The 24,102-nt window shown below is 38.6% G+C and overlaps 1 protein-coding gene across 1 annotated transcript in view; it reads right to left on the bottom strand.

Annotated features, from left to right (window-relative positions):
* Positions 1 to 14,125: 14,125 nt before the first annotated feature.
* JAKMIP3 (Janus kinase and microtubule interacting protein 3) overlaps positions 14,126 to 24,102 on the bottom strand; it is a 106,612-nt gene continuing 96,635 nt past the window's right edge. Inside the window, exons 20-23 of the mRNA XM_067533472.1 lie at positions 21,555 to 21,758; positions 16,900 to 16,965; positions 15,176 to 15,217; positions 14,126 to 14,289 (exon numbers count right to left, since the gene is read on the bottom strand). Coding sequence (XP_067389573.1) covers positions 14,164 to 14,289; positions 15,176 to 15,217; positions 16,900 to 16,965; positions 21,555 to 21,758 — 438 coding nt within the window. The 3' untranslated portion in view covers positions 14,126 to 14,163. The remainder of the gene's footprint in view (positions 14,290 to 15,175; positions 15,218 to 16,899; positions 16,966 to 21,554; positions 21,759 to 24,102) is intronic.

Here is a 24,102-nt window from a genome sequence, read left to right as displayed (position 1 = left end):
GGGATGACAATGAACGTATCTGTTTTTTGACTATTGTCATTCAGTCATCCTTAAGGCTTTATACCATAAATGGACCCATGTAAAAATGAAGACAATAAATTTCAACTCCTTTGGGTTTTTGAAATGAGCACCACCACCAGTAACAGTGCAGCTGCAAAATGACATAGGACCTTGCAGCATTGTTGAGCCTATCTGCCTCTTTTTAATAGCATCTTGAGGAAATCTAATGCAGACATGCTACGTGGTAAAAGATGATTAGTTGATGATCATCAGTAGGTTTGGGGGGGTTTTTACAGCTATTTTTGCTCTATTACAATTGATTTTTAAAAGAAAATAGTTAAAATTTTTCAGTAATTAATCTACTGCATATCATTATTTTTTTTTTTTAAAAAGGAAGCATTTAACATTTTCTTTTAAAGAATATCTTTTTAGCAGTCATACTACTTGTAATCCTGTCTTGCAGTGATGCAAGATGGAACAGAAAAAGGGAATTATGGCTAAAACTATTTGAGGATGCATGCATCATCAAAACAACAGTAATATGACAATATGGTTTTGGTTTGTTATGTTTGTACAGAGCATGATTCATTGGATCTGTTCATCTTCCTCATGTTTCATTCCAAGAATAATGGCTAATTCTGTACTGAGACATAGCAATTTTGGAGCTTAGAAAACACTGGCCCAAATTCATTCCTGGTGTAACTCCCTTGAAGTCAGTGGTATTATATCAGGGGTAAATCTGGATTACTGTCTATGCCTAATACGAATACTCTGTGAGTCTGTGTCAAACCACAGTCATGATGAATAACCCTGAAGTAGGGAAATAGAGAAAAGTGACTTTAATAATTCATGAGGATCTGGAACTTTTAGCAATCACTAAATAATCACTTTACTAACTATGCCTGGGGTTTCTCTTGCCTCCTTTGCCACCAGTCTGCATCTGATCTGGCTTCTCTGTGAGCTGGCCCCTCATGACTAGACATTTGCAGTTCCAAGAAGGAGATGGCTCAGTTTCAGGTAGCCAGCTGATGCCTAGTAGGCTTGTGACTTGCTAGATGGTATGAGGCTCCCTTACAGCCACAAATTGGTCAACGATCCCACCCACTAAAACTGGGGAATCCATGGCCATGAGCTTCATGAATACCCAAGAGATGGCCTTAGGTAGCTGTCAGGGCAGAATGAGAATAACTCATCACTTTTAGGAAAAAAATGAGTGGTCAGGTCTTTCTATGCAGCCTCGCTTATCTTTTACCCTCCTTTTTCTCATCAGCTGCTTATCTTCAGACTTCCATATTTTGCTCAATTTTGAGACAATTCTCCACCTCCTCAGCTATTGGACTAACATGTTATTTGTTTAGACATTTCAGAATATCCCAGATGCCACTACCCCAGAACAGAGGCTTTACAAATTAATTATTGATTCCTATTACATTCCTCTTTCTTCTTAAATGCAGCATTGCGGCTCTATCAGAGCCCCAGAACTAGTTCTTGATTCAGGAAAGAATTCCTATTCAGCACAGCACTAAAGACATGGTTAACTTTAAACACATGGTTAAGTCTCATTGAAGTCAATAGGAGGTAAGCAGGTGGCTAAAGTTAAGGACATGCTTAAGTGCTGTCCTGAATTGGGGCTCCAATAGCCCAGTGTAAAGGTACGCTGCTTCAAAATTCCAGGGTGATGGATCAATTGAAATACTTTATATAGGGACTGGAAAATGATGGATGAAAGCTTATTATGCAATATTTTTACAATAAAATTAATAACCAACAAAACATTTTTGAACATTTTATGTGTGCTTGATTATTTTGATGTAGTGAGTCCCTATAGCGGAGGCTTCACTGGAGTGAAATCAGTTTTAAATAAATAATTCTGATAGGAAACAAAGATATTGGCTTTATAATGGTATTTGGGAAAGGTAGTGGTGTTATGTATAGAAAGCAATTTATAATGTGACTTCACTGTTTATTGTATATTTCTGGTAATATGTAGGATACATCATGTTAGTCTGTTTCTTCAGCAAAGAAAAAGTAATTTAAATGTTTATCTCTTATAATTATTGTGGTTGTGGGGCTTTTATGAGTCTCTAAAATCAATTCTGAACCTCTCTACTCTACAGAAACATCTGTTTTTAATCTATGTGCAATATGTATATGACTAGAACCCGTTATATAGCGTACATGGCTGCCTATGCTACCCCAATCCCAAGGCAGTGGAGTCTGACTGCACAGAGAGATGGCACAAAACGAATGCTACATTTTGACATGCTGAAAATTCATGGGCTGGGGAACCACATTATGGAAATACTGTGAAAACTCTGGATAGGAAATCCATGAGGTCAAGCCTGCTTCCGTATGTGGCACTGAACCAGTGTATAAAGTGTGATATCTGGTATATTCCTGAAGGGCCCAACTTTGAAAATTAACTCTCTGAAGAGCACAATGAGCCCTTTGGAGACAACGAGTAATTTCACAGCTAAGTGTGCATTTGCATGTGTAAATGAAGGATATGTATGCATATTTTAGGCCTCTACTTTTGAAAACTGGTTCTGAATACACTCATTACTCATTCTCTAGGCATTTTCATAGTGGACATACAAGTTGAAATTTCTAAGCAGTGCAGCAGATGTCACCACTTCCATTAAATTGTAATGGAAGATGTGTGGCTAAATCTCCTGCACTGCTTTGAAAAAGGCACATATTTTAGTGGGATTCTGGCTCAATGGTAAAAAAATAAATCAGATTCTTGTATACTGTGTTGATCCTGAATGAAAACTCAATAAAAATACACAATTTAAACTCATCTGCAAGTACAGTGAGGCATGAAACAATAAAAGCAAGAACCTTGCTGCTGACATGTATTACTTAAAAAAAACCAAACAGATCTCCAGATCACTGATATAGGAACATTTGCTGCCTTAAAATATAGCATTTAAAGAAAGAACACTTACACTGTAAATCAGCAAAGAGTTTACTCAAGCCAGAAATGTAGCCCATAATCTGCCCAAATCTGCCTATAATTCATGCTGCTTTTGGGAAAAAATTGCCTTTATTCTTGCCATTTGGTTAAGTGTCAGCTTAGATTTTTGGCCATAAAATGGAATTTCTTCCTCCTCTAGACAGGTGCTTAATCTTATCTATATGTAGTTCTCTTTTGTACCCAACCTTTTTATGGTAGTTTCTAGAATTGGAGGGAATATATTCTTCTCTTTGCTGAGACAAGGGTGTCTAGGTGAATTACACTGGTTTATTTTAGCTTTCATCTAGTTTCATTGAAATAAATCATGTGGTAAATCACATGCTAGATTTTCTGAGTTTCCAGTTGGCAGAACCTACACACATGGGATTTAATGGGTCAGGCAGGATGCCATTTGCACTCAGGTGTTCACAAATGGAGGCTGTGAATAGATGAGTTTTGTACTTCCAATTTCTAAAAATAAATACATTAGGAAGCAGTTAATGAGTTAAACCAATATTTGGGAATTAACATAAAATATATTTTAAAATACCTGGTGCACAAAAACACTAATTCATGCATGTGACACCCCCCCTTCCTGGGGTGTGTTACATGGGAACTGGGGAACTCCTCTCATAGACTTGGCATCTCTGAGATGTTTAGTGTAGTTTATGCTCTGATTGGTGTATAATGGCTGCCTCTCACTCTGGGAAGGTGCTAGGAAAGGAGTTCCTTAACCCCTACTGTCCCATAGTGAACCTGTTGAGACATCCATACATAAGCTATTTCAGTATATTAGCAGCAGTCTGTAAACATATTGTATGGCAGGTCTAATGAATAGTATTGCCAGAGTTATTTTTAATATATCCCAAAGCATCATGTGCATTATAAGTAACCTGTTAATGTATAAAGCCCTGATCCTGCAACCCTTACTCATGATGAGTACTAATTAGGCCTGGTCTACACTGCTGCCAGTGATTGACGGGAGATACGCAATGTACATTATGTAGCTTGCGTATCTCCTGTCGACTTACTTACATTGCCGTACCACAACATCTCGACTGTGCTATGTCGACAGGAGACACCCTCCAGTCGACGCAGCCTTACTCTTTTCGGGGGAGGGTGGGGTGGATTAATGGTGTCGACCAGAGATCACTTCCAAGATCAATTGAACAGGTCTCCACAGCCCGCTCAATCGATCCTGCTGCATCGATTCCTGCAGCCCCAGCAGTGTAGACATACCCTTAGTCATACGATTAGTCCTGTTGAGCTAAATTGGACTAATCACATGAGTTAGGTTTATAGGGTCAGGCTTCTGAGATAATATACCCAAATCACATTTATATTAGAAAGTATCAGAACACTGCCTGTAATTGCACTTCAGAATTCAACTATGTATGTTAATATGAACAAACTAATTGTACTTCCCAACAAAAGAATCAAAGCAAGTAAACAAAAAGAGAGATCAGATTGCTCAGCAAACAGATGGTTACATTCCAAAACAAACAAAAACAAACAAACAATCAACTCCCCCCCACACAAACCAGTTGAAATGTAGGTATCAGTTTAATTATTTATTTCTTCCTTGTTTGTGTTAAACTAAATTGGATTTGTTCATTATAATCTGGATTTGAATGAACAGGCAGGGCTAACACACTTTAGAGAATTATAAACAAATCACCCAAGATCTGAAATCTTATGAACTCCCATTAAGATAGACCAGTGTTTGAACTTCCTCGAAAGTAATTTTCTCATTTCACTGCATGTATAATTTATGTTTTTTCTAAAAGAAATGCCCCTAAAGTTTATCAAATACACTAACATGTTTAAGGAGATTCTTATTTATATTTGCCAACTCAGAATGTCTGCCCCATTATGGAATTAATTTTAAATATGTCTTGCATTGAAAAAGAAATGGCAGTCTTTAAACAGATGAGTCTACTGAAAAAACAAATATGATTTCAAAATAAACTCATTAGTTATGCATAGTTATAAAATATGCAGTAACAATAAATAGAATTAAAGGGCTCACCAAACTGACAATTATATTGCTCCATTCCCAAAATGATCCAGGGGAAATGAACACTTCAGTAATTCATTTAAAAAAAACAAAACTCAACAACTGACATAACCCTCAATTATTTGCAGTTAGTGGTTATGTAAATGGTTTTCACTGACTGATCACAGTGTAAGCTTTTTAAAGGATTTCTGCTAAGATCAGAAAGGAGTAAGAATCAATTGCAGGAAAGCTAACGAGAGGAAGACAGGGGCATGCCAAATCTGTCACAAGCAAATACTAAAGACGTTGCATCTACAGATTCTAAAGTACCAGAGTCTTGTCTAGTTTAGGAAAAGCACCTAAACTCAGGGCTACTCAGTGATATCCTTACTCACACTGAATTGTGCCTCACTCGACAAGTAGTCCCAATTAAGTCAATGGAACTAGTCATGCAATAAGACACTATTAGATGTGAGCAAAGGGATGAAGTCCTGGCTCCACTGAAGTCAATAGGAGTTTTGGCATTGACTTTGATGAGGCCAAGTTTGTCCCCCCCAATACATCACATTGGGATATCATAATCGTCTCTTCTGCAAATAGGTATTTTTAACCTATTTTTACATAGAAATATGTAGTTTTTAGAACAATTTATTTTATTATTTTAATTTGTGAATTAAGGGCCTGATCCTATATCCACTAAAGTCAAAGGAAGACTCCTATTCACTTCAGTTGCCTTTGGATCGGGCACTATGTGAATGAAGAGTTAAAGGGTATGCAGTATTATTTGTAAATATAGACACATTCTCTCAAGCACTCAGCATGAGGTGGCTAATGCATCAGAAAAAGAAAAAGAAAATGCCGTTACAAGATGATTATAAGACATTTATACACTGGACTTATACAAAATAGTCATAACATCAAACTAGAATGGATGTTCATGTGACTACTGAGATGTTTAAACAAATAAAAGATTGTATCATTTATTGTCTAGTTCCCAAAACTCAGACTAAGATTATGGAAATATTTGCAATTTTTTCTGAGTGAATGCAGACCCTGTTTTACCAAAACCTGGACTAGATTAATGGTTTTGTGTTGTAACTGTGTGAAGTTCATGGTTTCACATGGCTTTCCCTGGAAAAGAGATAAAACTCCGCATAATTTAGACTGAGTTTTATACTTAGATTTTGGGTTCATTTAACCCTGGAGCTCAAAGCAAAACTCATCATGGAATGTGAAACTGGACAGATAAAACTCAAAGAAAATGTCTGTACTGGCCCCTGTGTAGTAATACCACTGAGTTTCCAGTAGCTTCATTTAGTAGTGTCTGCTGCAGAATGTGCAAACTACTGGACACAGCACATACTGAGCATTGAGGTAAGTATGTTCTGCCACTTTCATCTTTGTTTCTAATTTAATGACCATTATTAGAACTCCCAGGGGTTCCAAGCGGTGTGTTGAGAAATACAGGCACATATCTTGTAATGTATTGAGACGTACGCTCATCTCCTCTTTACTGGTCTGAAACATTAAGCTCCCTTCCCACACCTCAGTTTATTTCATTTGCTGGCATTTGTTTAGTTGCACTCAGCACTCATTGCAATTCGATGATTTTTTAAAATCACTTGGAAGTACAGCTACATGACAACAGCTAGTATGAATATTATCCATTAGTCACATAGTGCACTACCCCACCCCAGACTTCAAAGTGGTAATTCCTTTGAAAAGCGCACAGTTACATACAATCAGTGTAGGACACACTAATGATTTGGGTATATAGACACCAACAATTCTAAAGAATAGCATAGGATTATATTGTTTTTGAGAGAGATCCTCAATAAGATAGTTTTGGTCTTGGCTCTTTAATATTTTATGTACTATACAATTAAGAAATAGTATATTTTTCAACTTTTGAATCAGAGTAGCCATTTAATTTTTCTATTTTGTTTTTACATACGTCAAGTTCAATTTAACAAACTGCCATGTTATGAGGGTCTGTTTGTTTACTACTGAGATAGCATCTTAAATGATGACAGTAATAAAGCAAATGCTTAAATTACAAGGAAAAACACAGCAGGATCTTTTTCAAATAGTCTGCCAGAAAGAATCACTAAAATAGTAAATAGCAGCCTCTTATTTTATGAAGTGAAACCTCTCCATGACCAAATAGCTTCCCTAACTGTGCTTCAATTCTGCACTGTGCTTAAACTGTCCTCAAGCAACAAATTATGTCATTATTCCTGCCTCAGGATCTTTATCTAATCTCATCTCTGGATGTTGTAAATTCAGGTCAGCATTGTCATCTCAAAGCATTTCCGTTTGTTTAAAATGGCTGAAACACTTGAAGCAGAAGTATTGTGCAACCAGACACACTGGCAATTTTTTAATCTGTAGGAAAATGCTTTCAGAGTAATAAAATTCACATACTTTGATCCAAATACTACTTTCTTTTGTGGTCAAAAAAGTTACTCAGGATTTACATCAATGTAAAGGTGAGCAGAATTTGCCCCTGTAAAATAAGCCACTTACAACCATTTTGAAAAACAAAACACATGGAAATTTATATAAAGAGTGCAACTGATAAGATAATAAAGTGAAACACAAGCACTTGTAGTTCAGGAATTCCCCCATGGACCCATTATGGAAAATTTTGCTGCCTGGCCTCCTAAAAACAACAACAAAATAATAATTTCTGGAAATTAAAGCACAACAATAAAAGGAACAATTTGATTGTCTAATAAATAAACCAATCTAAAGAAAATTAATTATCTTAAAAAAGAAATAGGTGCGAAGGAACAAATTTAGCCCTGGTATAAATGGCCATGAACCCTCAATGGTAGCCACATCTATGTCCACTAAGGCTGAATGAAGTCCATTGGCTTTCAGATCACCTTTCGTACTCTACACCTCATGTAATAACACTGTACAATAGTCACGATAATTATCACAATTTAAATAGCACAATACGTTGTGCCCAAGACCCATTTACAGACATTGTATGAAAACCATTTTTTTTTCAAATCCTTTCTGAAATGAAAAAGCTGAGGCCACACTAACATCCCCAAGAGAATTTAGACCTACCTAACATATACAAGAACTTGATATTCTGAGGAACATGCCGGCAGAAATATAGGATTCCTGCCCATGAAAGGACCCAACTAAGACCTCTACTGATCAAAATTATTAATGATTCCTTTTGGGAAAGTCACCTGGCCACATTTCTGAAGCATGCTATAGTGCAGGCACTTCTCAAGAAACCAACAAGGAATGCCAATGACCTTGTAAATTACTGTGGTACCTCCAACCTCCCATTTCTAGGCAAAAATCACTGAAAAAGTGTCAACAGCCTCAATTCAGCATCCGCTAACCCTCATAATTAAGATTCAGACTGGATCACAGCCCAGAAACAGCTCTGGTAACAGCTCTGGGGAAAGATATAGCTGTGGACAGAGTACATATACCTCTGCCCTTCCAACTTCTCCTAAATCAGCCTTTGACACAGTTTACCACAAGGTAGAATTGACCCACCTATGGCCTGGCAGGATGAAAAAAAGAGCTCTAAACTGGCTCCAGCAGATTTTGGTGAGTAGTGATGAGCAGCTGTTTCTCCATCCACATCGCTCAATGCAAAGAGACTATATGTGGTTCTATGGACCAACGACACCTCGCTGAAACTTTGTCAAATGGGTATTCAATGGTGTATAGGGCCTCACAAATTTCCCCTTAAATTTTAAAGCTTATTGGCTATACTGTGCAAAATATGGGGCTAATTCTAAGAGCTGCTGAGCATCTGCAACCCTCATTGAAATCAATGGGCTCAGCCTCACTTAGGATTTTACTGAATGTGTGGATATGCATAAGTGTGTAACTGCACTCAAAACATGCATGCAGATAGGTACTTGTGTAGGTACTATTTTGGTCATGTAAACTTGTCTTGCGTGTGTGTGATTTCAGCGTACTAGCAGCTGCTGAGATTTAGCTCTGAAAGTCTTATTTCATAAAGCATGTGTAGATGTGTGTCTGTCTTTGTGTGTGTTATACATAATAGAGGGATAAGGTGGGTGAGGTAATAAATTTTCTTGGACAAACTTCTGTTGGTGAAAGGGACAAGATTTCAAGCTACACAGAGCTCTGTAAATAATATACATATGCTCATACACACATACACAGCTCAGTGCATTTAAGGCCAAGTTTCCACTAAGTTGTACACTTCCTTTGACTATTAACAAGAATGGAGCCTCCTGTAACTACTTGCATATCATACTAAGTATGTATTTTGTCAGCCAACTAGTTCTTCAGCAGATCCACTGGTTTATCGGATTGAAATCTAGGAAAATGAATGATTGTTTTTCTATGGCTGAACTACGACTAGATTTCTGAGTAGAATTACTTGAATGTATTTACTTATTGTGACTTGTACAAACAGTACCTATCCTTACTGCTCTAAGATCTCAAGCATAATTTAAAATACACACTATGCAAAATAATTAAGCTGACACAATCATCCTAAAGCTCCAAACTATGTAACAAAGCCACCAACCTGAGGACACACAAGACCAAAAAATATTGTACAGCTTGTTTATTTTTTGGTTGTAGCTCCCTCCTGTGGCTGATTCTGATGATCAGTCCTACATCTTGGAAACTACTCCAATGACACACTCATCTTTTCCATCTACCAAAACACATCTCACTGTTTGTGAAGCATTGTCTGGCTTCATTTAAATTCAATAACCAAAAGGGCTGCAGTTGAACCATGCACTGACATTTAGAAATGATGTGTGGTCAAAGGCTAATCTCCATTTCAAGCTCATAAAAGCTCTGTTCACTATAGCTCACTACCAAAGTAAAAATGTGGTAGTGGAAACATATTAGGAGGTCAAGCTAGATAACGGGGTAGAGAGGCAGCATTTCAAATAGTAATTTTTCAGTTTTCAGCAGACATATGGGAACAGTTTGGTTTGGGATACTTTTTTTTTTTTTTTTTTTTTTTAAAGTCAAAATTTTCTATGAAAAACAAACACTTTTTGGGGAAAAAAATAATTTAGTTGAAAACCCAACTTTCTGTTGAAAAATAGTTTCAATCAAAAATTGTCAACAGGCCCTAATTAGCTTTAGAGAGCATCTTGTATTTGCCACTGTGCAAATCTAATGAGATGATAGACGTACACATTTTATGGTCATCAATATATAACGTATATTTATCACCAACCATAAGGAAGTAAATGGGAATGCATATAAATGTATAAATGAAGAGATGTATGATTTGAGAATATTTCATCACAATGTTGTTAATCTAGATTGGTATAGAGATTTTCTTTTTTTTATACTGAGGCTACCTTGTGGCTGAAGAACTTCATTTTTTCATTTAGTGCGAGAGCTGCCTATGTTAACATCCTTACACAGTAGCCCTTGTTAAATATATTGGAGTATAAATGCTGTTACCCTCCATTAGCTTCAGGTTCTCTCCACTGTAATCCATTTCCCATGCCAGCAATAGCTAGGAACCACAGCAGTGCACAAACCTCAGAAAAATTTGAGGGATAAGCACAGTTTTGGGTTGACTAGAACCAGTTTATCTTTGCTCTCTTTAGGAGTCTTTATGGTTTTTTTTTTTTTCATTGTCACTTTTTTACCTCAGTCATCCTAAATTTCCTGGTTAGCTGAAGTTCTGATCTGATTACACCTGATCTGAATTTTTTCCTTATCTTACTTCACTGAGCTTCTCTTCATGTGCTGCCAAGCATATAAATCACATTGCTCTCATTTGCTGGTTGAGCGTAAGTTAGCAGTTGTGCTCTCACTGTCCTTATGATGCTAAACTGCTAGATTTGAGAAATACCAGACCCTTTGGGACAATTGGACTGGCTTGTGGCATTGATGGGTTCAAAGGAAATGATACAAAGAAGGGTACATTTATAAGAATGAATATGACAGCAATTTATGGGCCTGTAATTATATGAGAACAATATGCATTACTAAATTTGACAGACACCCCAGAGTAACTTCAGACAGCACCATTTCAGAATAATTTATAACACTTCCTATATGTCCCATGCAAATTATCCTTATATTCCCTTATTCATTTAATTAAAAAACAAGTTAAATAAATGGAACAAACCAACATCCTGCATCCATACATCTTCAAACTTTGGGGAAATTCAAATTAAGATCTGATCTTTCTGCCTTGACTCCAACTTTTTGTTAAAAAACTAAAAGTAATTGAAAAAAATTACAAAAAGAGGGAGGGACTCATGGGTGAAATAGAAAAAGAAAATGTTTATATTTTTAGTCCTCCTCTGCTAATGGTGATTTGATGGATTGCACAGTAATTGAGTTATAATCTATCGTGGTAATCTCACTGAAAAAAATTATAATTAGGCAATAATTTCTTTTAATGTTTCAGTATGGAGCTGGGTGGCAAAAGTTTCTCCCATTCTGCAAGACTTTTTGAGATGGCAAAAAATTTTCTTGTCCCAAAACTGTACAAAAAGTCAAAAATCTCAACATTTTTTGCAAACAGATGCTCTTGAAAACATTTCTGGGTTGGGTCAATCAAAATATTTTGTTTGATAATTGTGAAATATTTCATTCAGATTTTGACTTTTTTAAAAAAATATATCCCTTTTTAGCATAAATTAACTATAATTTTGAAACAAAATTGATATATAAAAATATTAAACAGAATGTTTTGACAATTTCAAAACTTTTTTCAGAAATGTTTTGAATCAGGAGAGTCACTGAAACTGACCTTTTCTCAAACAATTTTGGTCCAGTGAATCATCATTTTCTGATTAAATAAGCGTCATCAGAAAATTCTTGACCATCTCTATGTCTGTATTATGTCCTGATAAGAGCTGTGCAAACTGACAAGTTCAGTGCAAAATAAGTTCACAACATTTTATATATAACCTGGTTTGCATGGTTCACAGGATCCAAAGTTTTGAAATAGTTTGTGTGTGAATTAATATGACTTTCCCCATTATGAACCCAAAAGTAAGGTTTGGTTTTGAGTGGCACATGCTCACTCAGATGCTTTCTAAATGGCTTGCCAGAACCAGAATCTGGGCACTAGCTTTAATGAAATGACTGAACTCTAAACTCACATAAACAAATTTCATCTTGTAGAACTGGAATATAATGATGTAAGTTGGATATCAAACAAAAATGAGACAGTTCCCACTAAGTGGGAATTGCAAAAGAAATATGTAGGCAGTATTGTGATTCCTTTGCTTACTACTATTTTAATCACACGTATGAACTGTGGAGGTGACCAAAAAACAGTAAATCTGTTTCAGGGCTCTAGAGTAAGTCTCTGTCTCTCTCAATCTCTCCTGTTGGAGCTGTTCCTCTTTGTATAAAGAATTAAATATTCATTGGGCCAAAGAAAAAGAGAGAGAGAGAGAGACTGACTCCAAAATCCCATTTGTTAGGGCACTCACCTGACATGTGGGAGACCCAGCTTCAAGTCCCTCCTCTGAATCATGCAGCACAGACTTGAAACAAAACCAATTTCAAATAATGTTGTGGTTGAATTTAAACAATAGGCACAGTTCTCTTGATATGCATACAAATAACTAATCACCAGTATAAACTATTCCACTGAAGGAAAGCTGTGTGAAAGCGTTAAACAGATATGCATTATCTAGGAAAGTTTTCGGTCTTTTATGTCCCAAAAAGAAACAGCTATTCTCTTCTGTTATATATATATATGATTGTCTGTGGGTTTATACAAATTTGATCATCTGATAATTTCAAATGTATTATTTGATTAAGAGGAAACATTGATTTAGAGAATAAAATGATCCTTTGTTATTTATTATACTGAAATATAATACCTGAGCCAGTGCCTAAAATTAAATGTGGATACACAACATTTATAACAAATACTGATCAGGTCAGAATTTCCTCTACATTGTACTTAAAACAAAATTGGCCTGAGTGAGGACTGCAGGATCAGACCTATTCTTGCACTTATAAGAGTGTAAGCAAATCAATTACCTGCTAGACATTTCTTCTTACCTTTCAGTAACTTCTTTAGTTTTGCTTTCTCCCTTATGCTTCCAAAAGAATAGGTACAGTTTCTTCATCATCTCTCTGCTCTCTATTTTAAATACACAGCAGTTGTGGAAAAGGCCAGATGAGATGCTTTTTAATATACTCATTGGTAAATCCAGATTTTGGCACTTTGTTTCAGTTTCTCTTGTTACTTTTTGGTGAAGTACATTTGTGTGCTTTCCTTCAGAGTCTTTCCTTTGTGTATCTTTCTACGTAAGACAATTTTTTTTTCATTTTTCTGACATTTAAATCCAAGAGATACAGTTAGGGATTCCCCACTTCATTGCTTGTGCTTTCTTTTTGCAAATTAATCAAATCTTCTTTTTACACACATTTCACCTTTCAAAATTCTGGACATTCAGATCAGTGATGACACATTTTCACTTCTATTCCTTTTACAGGTTGAAAGTTTCCATGGGACACTGTTAAATGCTTCATCTTCGTTGAGGAACTCAAGTGCATTATACTTTATTGTGCCATTTTTTTAGTGTTACAGAGCATAGCTTACCGAAACTTCAGAACAAAATGAAAACTTCAAATTCTGAAGGTTCAGAGCTTTGTAGACACACATCCCCACCACCAAGTGCTTGGGATATTCAACAAATCATTATACATACCCTGTGCTATGGAAAAGAAATACATTCTTCTGAAATTATCAGATGAATTAGTTTTACTTCCCATTTCAGCTGAATGAAAAGCATCTTGGAACACAGTGTTTCATTTCATTCACATTTATGTTTTCTTCATAAACTATTTTGAAACGCTTCTTAAAATCTTCCTTCAGATATATATTTAAATAACTATGAGTAACACATATACATGAGTGACATATAAAACAGGACATGATCACTTCTTTACAGAAGCAGTTTACTACCTGCTTAGCAGGGAACCAAAATATATTCACTTTATCTGAATTAGTACACTGCTTTTTATGTAAAGCTGAAAGTTGTTTCAAGCAGCAGAGATGAGACTTCCTTTAGAGAAGCCTGTAATTGTTGTTAATTTTTTAAATTTTATTTTTGGCTTTCTTCTTAGACAGTTCTAATTTTAGCTTGTAAAAATGTATAGTCATAGACATCAGAAGAGCCGACTCCACTTTAAGAAATTCCCATAAACCCTAATTCATCTTCTGTCTAAAAGGGTCAAAAAGATTATATCTTTAGTGACAAAATATAATATATATTTGGGTTTCTGGAAATCGTAATGTCTTCTTTTTTATTTCACCTTGGTAACCAGTGTTGTCATGCTCAGTAAGAGTATAAGCATTTCTAGTTTCCTCAGTAGTCTGAAATAAGAAAATTTGCAAAGACGTGAGATCAAAGGAAAGTACATCCAGTAAAAGAAATAACATGGATAAAATATCTATACGGTTCACATTCACTATCTATGATAACATAAACTATATAATTCATATAATAAAGGATTTGCATTATATTCTATTGAAATGTTATGTACAGTAGGAATTGTTCCATAAAATGCCATCAATTAGATGATGGAATCCAACAAATATTTCTCATTATTTCTTTAAAGACTTGCTCATACTCAAGAGAATGGAAAATTTAAATTCAAGCATTTAAGGGCACTGAGACATGATACTTTTAAAGAAACATTTATTTATATAAGCATGGCTCTGAATGAAACTATTTCTGGCCGTTAGAACTGAAAATATGACAAAATTACAGAAGTGGCTCAGCCTAAACAAAACTCTGCATCACGCAAGGCTAGCTGGATACTGAAAATACACAATGGATTCATATTCAATCAGATTATTGAATAATGGCTAGCTACAGCAACTTCTTCATGACAGAATATAATCTGCCAGCATGATGCTACTGATATACTGACATTATTTTTCAATTTTCTAGCAGATTAGTGATGTTGTTTTTACATCTTTAGTAGTTAGTGCCTTCCTTGTCCTTCCCTTTGTATGGAGAAATCTTAAATTAGAGTTTGCTCAGCCTAAATGCAGAGACCATTTACTTGTCCAAAACTCACAAGCATGCCTTATCCTTTTCCACAAATGTTTCAAAGGCTTTAGATATTTCCATTATTAAGTGACTCCCTGTGAACTGAAGACACGACAGATGCAGCCTGCATAGTGATAGGAGAGTGCTGAAGCTTGACAAGAATTGGACCGGAAAAAGGAGATAATCAGTAAACAAAATACTTACCGTCTGTACGTGGGCTGATGAACTATGACCAAAGAATGAAAGCTAAAGAGAAAAATAAAAACAAAAATAAAAACTGAAAAAGAAATAGGGGAAGAAGGAAAAAAAGGAAGGAAAGAAAGAGAAAGAGAATTTACAGTGTGTCTAGTGAGAAATAAACCATGGTTACAGACAAGAGGAAAGCAAAACTGTCATTTGAAAAGGAGAGACATAAGTAGTGATGGGTGAACTTCCAAAGGTTTAGAGTCTCTGACTGCTCAACTGAACCTCTTGAGTCTGCAAAACTGAGCAGGATCTCATGACATTTCCTACACAATATGTATGCATCCTGTCCAGGCTGGAAGCAAGAAGGGCAGGAAGAAATGAGGAGGGGAAGTTAGTTAATTCTTTTGAACCTCCCAATAGGTTTTCTTTAGGTTCGGTTCTAGTTTTGGGTGAAAGTTCAGATAAATTGCTATTGTTTATGAAATGATTCACCATTCCCAGAAATAAATGCTTTTACTGCGGTTTATTCTACTTTTAGGTAAAATTCACCAGTTGGTGCAGGATTAAGAAATGCCCTCTATGTCATGAAACCCCTGATATTCCTCTGTGCTGAGTGGAGTGGAATGGTTAAGTGGCCAGGAGGGGGGCCTCTGAATCTCCTTATATGCTGGGAAATTGGTCTCAAGGGAAATGGGCCAACTCCAAATATATCAGGATGAGGAGTGCTGATGGCAGGCTGAGGACAGTGTGTTTGGAATCTGCACATAGGAGATATGGACAGCAACACCATTGTTCCGCCCAAATGATTGAAAAGTTGCTGCAAAAGTGACTCTGCAGTCCCCTGACCTGCTTCCAAGTTAGAGAGGTTCCCCCCCAAATCTGCGTAGTACTCCATACCAAACCGTGTACTAGACGTCTGTGTAGGGTGAAGAGAGGAAAAATCACTGCAGCCTTGGAGCATTCTTTCCCAGAAGGGTTTATTTTTAAATGTAAGATACTCCCTTCCATGCTCCAGCACTAACTCATTTTGTCATAAACGGAGGCTGAAAGTGACACGTGCATCTCCTCAGATATCTTCTTGCTTTTTGAGCTCAGAGGTTTATTTGAAATTAATTATTATTTATTTGCACTATAGTATCACTCAGAATGTGCATGTGTTAGGTGCTTGCCAAACACAAAGAAAGACTGTATCTTCCTCAAAGAGTTTATGATCTAAAACCTCTCTCACATTGGTACAAGTTCCAGTAAAATGACAACAGATTTGAAACTTTGCCCCAAACTCAAACCATCCCAGTATCTGAAAAGGTCCAGTAAACCCATTTGTTTCTAGCCTCAGATGTCTCTGCACTTCCTCTTTTCAACCAAGACTGAAAGCCAAAGTATTGAAATACCTGGGGAAAGGCCTCTGTGCTTCCCATCCAAACAGAACTCGGAGAATTGGTGAGAATAGCCTTTCCTGACCGTGGCAAATAGCCATGGCTAAGTTTGGATAAACTTCAGACAAGCATCATAATTTCAGATGCTTAACTGAAGCAAACCTCAGCCTTTGGAGGTTTGTTCATCTCTTACATGATAGTTTACATTGATACCATCTACACCAACAGGGGAAGAGTGAATCAACATTATAAGAACATTTATTTGCACCGTTACTTTCTTGATAAGATTATTTTCTTAACGATATATGCATATATAGCCATATACATGTATATCTTATCATTGATGTTTCATTTATATTACCATACCTTTTCCTCTAGCTCTTTTATTTGTCTTTTTTGACCTTCAATTCTTTCTTCTAACTCCTTAATTCTCTGTAAGATGTAAACCATAACATAATGTGTTAGTAGAAAAGTTTTCTGAACTGGGAAGAGTGTCTTTTTTTTTCTTTTAAAGGAAACTGTAAATTATATACTGTGGTTGCAAACTGATTTCATTTGTAGATGTGTCTTTGAGCTGATGCAATGACTGCATGAAAAATACATGGAAAAAGCAAACACAGGGCACATATTTGGGGTATAGCCAAGGTAAATCAGAATCTAGCCCAAAAGTTGAAGGTTACAAATAAGTTTTTAAAAACTTCCTAAGTGATTTGGATGCCCTGTATCCATTAAAACTAATGAGAACTGTATGACAATCTAAACCCTTACTTTTAACTTCACCCCAGACACATTGGCTTGCTAGAAAAGGAACTATACAAGAACTAAAGACAACATTTGATTACACAAAGCTGAAATATATACTGATTCTTATTCAGTATAATAAAAATAATACCCACCTCTTATACAGAAGTAAAAGAAGGAGCATAACCAAAAAGAAAAGGACAGAGCTCACATGTTCATTGTGCTTTAATAGCCTTTCAGACTTCTCAGACTTTGCTGAGCAATAAATACAGCATCTGAAGAGGCTCTCAGAGGAAAGATATGGAAAGTGAGCAATCTGCTGTTGTCACCTGCACTGGATATGCTATGTTTGTCTTCCTCCCACAGGATAGAGCCGACTTCATCTGTACAAAGTGCAGGCTGGTTTCCATATTGGAAGAGAAGGTTAAAGGACTAGAGACTCAAGTATCAACCCAGCGTTGCATTAAAGAAAACAAAGTCTTTCTTGATCGAAGACATGATTTGCTACTGCAGGCACAGTATGAGGAAAATTCAGAGAAGGCAGTGCAGGGAAAACTGAAGAACGGGGAAGAAAATTGGCAGCATGTGACCTCCCGAAGAAAGAGAACCTACATGCCCACCATGCAGATAGAGGTAAGGAATCGTTTTCAGGCCCTCTGCACAGGTACTACAGCGGAGAACGATTTGGAAGACTCATCTGAGGGAATGGATCAGAAGGAGACCCTGTTGATCAGAAGGCAAGGGATGCATTGTCCTAGGGATGGGGGTTCCACGACTACCACTCCCAAGAGGAAGAGAAAGGTGATGGTAGTCGGGGACTCCCTCCTAAGGGGGATGGAGTCATCCATCTGCCGTCTGGACCGGGAAACTAGAGAAGTGTGCTGCTTGCCTGGAGCTAGGATTCAGGATGTGACGGAGAGACTGCCAAGACTCATCAAGTCCTCAGACTGCTACCCCTTCCTACTTCTCCACGTGGGCACCAATGATACTGCCAAGAACAATCTTGAGCAGATCACTGCGGACTATGTGGCTCTAGGAAGAAGGATAAAGGAGTTTGAAGCACAAGTGGTGTTCCCATCCATTCTCCCTGTTGAAGGAAAAGGCCCAGGTAGGGACCGTCGCATTGCGGAAGTAAATGCGTGGTTACGCAGGTGGTGTCAGAGAGAGAGGGCTTTGGAGTCTTCGATCATGGGATGTTGTTCCAGGAAGAAGGATTACTAGAAAGAGATGGGATTCACCTAACGAAGAGAGGGAAGAGTATCTTTACGGACAGGCTGGCTAACCTAGTGAGGAGGGCTTTAAACTAGGTTCGATGGGGGACGGAGACCTAAGCCCGAAGGTAAGTGGGGAAGTGGGACACCACAAGGAAGCAGAAGGAGGAGGATGCATCAGGGGAGGCCTCCTGATTCACACTGAGAAAGTAGGGCAATCGGCTAGTTATCTCAAGTGCCTATACATAAATGCAAGAAGCCTGGGAAACAAGCAGGAGGAATTGGAAGTCCTGGCACAGTCAAGAAACTATGACATGATTGGAATAACTGAGACTTGGTGGAGTAATTCACACAATTGGAGCACTGTCATGGATGGGTATAAACTGTTCAGGAAGGACAGGCAGGGGCGAAAGGCTGTATGTAAGAGAGCTCTATGATTGCTCTGAGCTCCAGTATGAAACTGGAGATAAGCCAGTTGAGAGTCTCTGGGTTAAGCTTAGAAGCAAGAACAATAAGGGTGATATCGTGGTGGGTGTCTGTTACAGACCACCAGACCAGGAGGACCAGGCTTTCTTCAGTCAACTAGGGGAAGTTTCCAGTTCACAGGATGTGATTCTCATGGGGGACTTCAATCATCCTGACATCTGCTGGAAGAGCAATACAGCAGAGCACAAACAATCCAGGAAGTTTTTGGATAGTGTTGCAGACAACTCCCTGTTGCAAGTGCTGGAGCAACCAACTAGGGGCCGTGCTTCTCTTGACCTGATGCTCACAAACAGGGAAAATTTGGTAGGGGAAGTAGAAGTGGGTGGCAACCTAGGCATCAGTGACCATGAGATGGTCGAGTTCAGGATCCTGACAAAAGGAAGAAAGGAGAACAGCAGGATATGGACCATGGACTTCAGAAAAGCAGACTTTGACTCCCTCAGGGAGATGATGGGCAGGATCCCCTGGGAGGCTAATATGAGGGGGAAAGGAATCCAAGAGAGCTGGCTGTATTTTAAAGAAACCTTGTTGAGGTCACAGGAACAAATCATCCCGATGTGCAGAAAGAATAGCAAATATGGTAGGCGTCCAGCTTGGCTTAACCAAGAAGTCTTTGGTGAACTTAAACACAAAAAGGAAGCTTACAAGAAGTGGAAGCTTGGTCAAATAACTAGGGAGGAGTATAAAAATGCTGCTCGAACATGCAGGAATGAAAAGCACACTTGGAGTTGCAGCTAGCAAGGGACGTGAAGGGAAACAAGAAGAGTTTCTACAGGTATGTTACCAACAAGAGGAAGATTAGGGAAAGTGTGGGCCCCTTACAGAATGGGGGAGGCAACCTAGTGACAGAGGATGTGGAGAAAGCTGAGGTACTCAATGCCTTTTTTGCCTCTGTCTTCACAGACAAGGTCAGCTGCCAGACTACTACATTGGGCGGCACAGAATGGGAAGGAGGTGAACATCCCGCAGTGCTGAAGGAACAGGTTCAAGACTATTTAGAAAGATTGGACATACACAAGTCCATGGGGCCGGATGCAATGCACCCGAGGGTGCTGAGGGAGTTGGCTGATGTGATTTCAGAGCCATTGGCTATTATCTTTGAAAGCTCATGGCAACTGGGGGAGGTCCCTGATGACTGGAAAAAAGCAAATATAGTGCCCATCTTCAAGAAAGGGAGGAAAGAGGATCCAGGGAACTACAGACCGGTCAGCCTCACCTCAATCCCTGGAAAAATCATGGAGCAGGTCCTCAGGAATCCATTTTAAGGCACTTGGAAGAGAGGAAGGTGATCAGGAACAATCAACATGGATTCATCAAGGGAAAGTCATGCCTGACCAACCTGATTGCTTTCTATGAAGAGGTGACTCGCTCTGTGGATGTGGGGAAAGTGGTGGACGTGATATACCTTGACTTTAGCAAAGCTTTTGATACGGTCTCTCACAGTATTCTTATCAGCAAGTTAAAGAAGTATGGGTTGGATGAATGGACTATAAAATGGATAGAGAACTGGCTAGAGCATAGGACTCAATGAGTAGTGATCAATGACTCCATGTGTAGCTGGCAGCCGGTCACAAGCGGAGTGCCCCAGGGGTCGGTGCTGGGGCCAGTTTTGCTCAACATCTTCATTAATGATCTAGAGGATGGGGTAGATTGCACCCTCAGCAAGTTTGCAGATGACAAAGCTAGGGGGAGTGGTAGATACCCTGGAAGGTAGGGATAGGATACAGAAGGACCTAAACAAACTGGAGGATTGGGCCAAAAGAAATCTGATGAGGTTCAACAAGGACAAGTGCAGAGTCCTGCACTTTGGACGGAAGAATCCCATGCACAGCTACAGACTGGTGACTGATGAGCTAGGCAGCAGTTCTGCAGAAAATGACCTGGGGGTTACAGTGGATAAGAAGCTGGATATGAGTCAGCAGTGTGCCCTGGTTGCCAAGAAGGCTAATAGCATATTCGGCTGCATTAATAGGAGCATTGCCACCAGATTGTGGGAAGTGATTATTCCCCTCTTTTTGGCATTGGTGAGACTGCATTTGGAGTATTCTGTCCAGTTTTGGGCCCCCCACTACAAAAAGGATGTGGAGAAGTTGGAGAGAGTCCAGCGGAGGGCAACAAAAATGATTAGAGGGCTGGAGCACATGACTTATGAAGAGTGGCTGAGGGAATTAGGCTTGTTTAGTCTGCAGAAGAGAAGAATGAGGGGAGATTTGATAGTAGCCTTTAACTACCTGAAAAGGGGTTCCAGGAAGGATGGAGCTAGGCTGTTCTCAGTGGTGGCAGATGACAGAACAAGGAGCAACGATCTCAAATTGCAGTGGGGGTGATCTAGGTTGGACATTAGGAAAAGGTTTTTCACTAGGAGGGTGGTGAAGCACTGGAATGGGTTACCTAGAGAGGTGGTGGAATCTCTATCTTTAGAGGTTTTTAAGCTGCGGCTTGACAAAACCCTCGCTGGGATTATTTAGCTGAGGTTAGTCCTGCTTTGAGCAGGGGGTTGGACTAGATGACCTCCTGAAGTCCCTTTCAACTCTATGATTTTATGAATATGAAAGAGACGAACAACTTTGTATCAATGTGTACCTGCTGTGCATGTTGAATGAGCTCCATTCTTTCACGTAGAATCTGGGCATCTCTCTCTCGGAGTTCACTCATAACTTGACGTTTCCATTGCTCTACAGCATTCTTCAGCTTGCTTTTCTCCTCTTCTGAAAGTATTTCAGACATTTTTGCTCCAGCCTCTTGCTGCAGGGCATCATACAGCATGGCTTCTAATTCCAGAATTTGCTAGATAAAACCAAAATAAGGCTGTCAGCTTAATCTTTTCTCTTACAGGTGGGTCAAGGATTTGACAATGTTATTGAAGCATGGTTTGTCCCCAGCAGCAACACAACTGGAAGTGAAGCGAGGGCAGATTTGGTACTGAAACACCTGAGAAACAGAGCACAAAAGGCACAGCCCATGAGGAAGGGTGCAAAGATTCCTTTAAGCCACCTTCTTGATGCCTGGACTCTGGGCTGCAATGTTCTCCAGATGTAAGTTAGAGCAGCCCAGGGACTGCTCTCACTCACAGCAGCCTCTGAACACCTGACTTTGTGCAGTCCAGAATCCTGGTAGTACTGAGCACTACAGCAATACTCTACCCTTTACAGTGGGGTGTAAGTGCTCTACCCTTACACTGCTGAGCCAGAGGAATTTTCCCTGACCCTCACTGCTGGAGTGGTATAAAGGAGCCAGGAATTGGAGCCACAATCAGCCCCAGAATGTGTTTCTGAAATAAGAATTTATATTCAATTACTTAACAAATATTAAACAGGTACATTCTAGACTCGTCCAATGCATAGATGTCTCATTGATGTCAATGACAATTCTGTACAAAGAGTTAAGGGAAAATTTAGCCCTAATATATAGTAGGAAAGGTACAAAGGTACTGTCCAGTACAAAGCAGTTACTATATGTATAGCAAAAGCTAACTTCTACTTACATCAATGCTTGAAGTCAATGGGAACTGTGTAAGTACTGCAGGATTGGACCAGAATTGTAATAAACAATAGTAACATCTTCCTTTATCGGACACATAGACAGACCCAAACTTTGACTTTACTTCATATACCTTCATCTAATTCTTTTCATGAGTATACAGTTTTTAAATAATTGCTTCAACACTTTGTCAAAGCAAATAAAGTCTGCATCCTGCATTTACAGCCATATTAACAACATAGTGTAACATCACAAAAACAACAGATCTTTGGAATGCTCATTTCAGTTTCAAATTTCTAAGGCAGCGGTTCCCAAACATTTTCCCTGCATGATCCCATTTTCAGATCTGTTGTTTCCCACTACCCCCGACAGCATGGAAGTTGCCATTTAAAAATGGTGTCCTCCCTGCAGTGTGACCTCAGACACACTGTACATGCAAGGTTACATCACAAGGAGGATGCAATTTTGCTTTACAAAATGGCATCCTCTGGACTGCATGACCTCACACACATTCGGTGCGTGAGAGGTCATGCTGCATGGAAGGCGCCATTTTGTAGAGGAAAATTGCTTTCCCCGTGCAACGTGACCTCATGCATATGAGATCACGCTGTGCGGATGAAGTCTGCTGATGAAGCGACCCCACTTGGGGTCACGACCCACAGTTTGGGAACTGCTGTTCTAAGGGTTGTTAATATTATAAACAAGATGGGAAATGTCCCTATTTTAAACAGTAAAAACTATCATACCTAGAAAAAATATTTTTAAAATATAATTTTTATTGAACTTACATAGAATTCAGTTATAAACATCGTGAAGAAAATATTTTCTTCACTGATTCTAGTAGGAAATGTTTGTCTTAAAAGAACAATACATAGAAAGAAGAAGTGCCCTGACTTGTGTAATAAACAAACGTGAGATGGAGTAATTACTTTTCACCCACTGTTTGCTTACTTTTTATATTTCACTCAACTTGAAGAAAGAAAATAGACTAGTCGGGTTTCTGTTTCTTGTCATGTTCACTTTCTCATGCCTGCAGTAGTACAATTGCACCATCTTTTGGTTGCAGAGAATTGTTTAAATCCTAGCAGAAAGTCATGTTCATTTGGTATGGACATGGAAACAATGAATCACAGACACCATAATACAGTTAAATTCAGAAGCTACAGCTTTATTTAAAAACTTATACCTAACCAGGGTAAGTACCTCAAACTACCCACCAGGCCAGTTCAGTTGTCAACTGGCACCAATTGCCCCAGTGGATACTGGGCTAGACGGACCTTTGGCCTGACCCATTATGGACGTTCTTATGGACTATAAACCTGTGGGTGAGTGTGAAGGCCATGCCCTCTTTATACCTTCAGGCTTGATAAGAGGCCCTGATTGAAAGCCAGAATCCTGACCCACTTGCTGCCTCCACAGTGGAGGCAGGAGAACTAAGATGAGGGGAGCCACAAGCTGCACGAGATATAGTGGTGTACCCTGTCACCAAGCAATACCACACTCAGATTCAATGGCCAGGCAGCCCACTGAGTTATGGGACCTAACATTTGGACTCTTTCTACCTATCAACTGCACTGGAACATGTCAAAGTTGAGACACCAGTAACTTAAATTCTCAAACCAGATCTGCTGGATGCTGGGTGGAAGGTGAA

Source organism: Emydura macquarii, unplaced genomic scaffold (genome assembly GCF_026122565.2).
Source record: "Emydura macquarii macquarii isolate MOO-44397 ecotype Brisbane River unplaced genomic scaffold, CSIRO-AGI_Emac_v2 contig_3343, whole genome shotgun sequence".
In the NCBI taxonomy this organism is placed as follows: Eukaryota; Metazoa; Chordata; order Testudines; family Chelidae; genus Emydura; species Emydura macquarii.
Note: the sequence above shows the minus strand (reverse complement) of the source record. Positions and strands in the feature narration are given on the sequence as shown.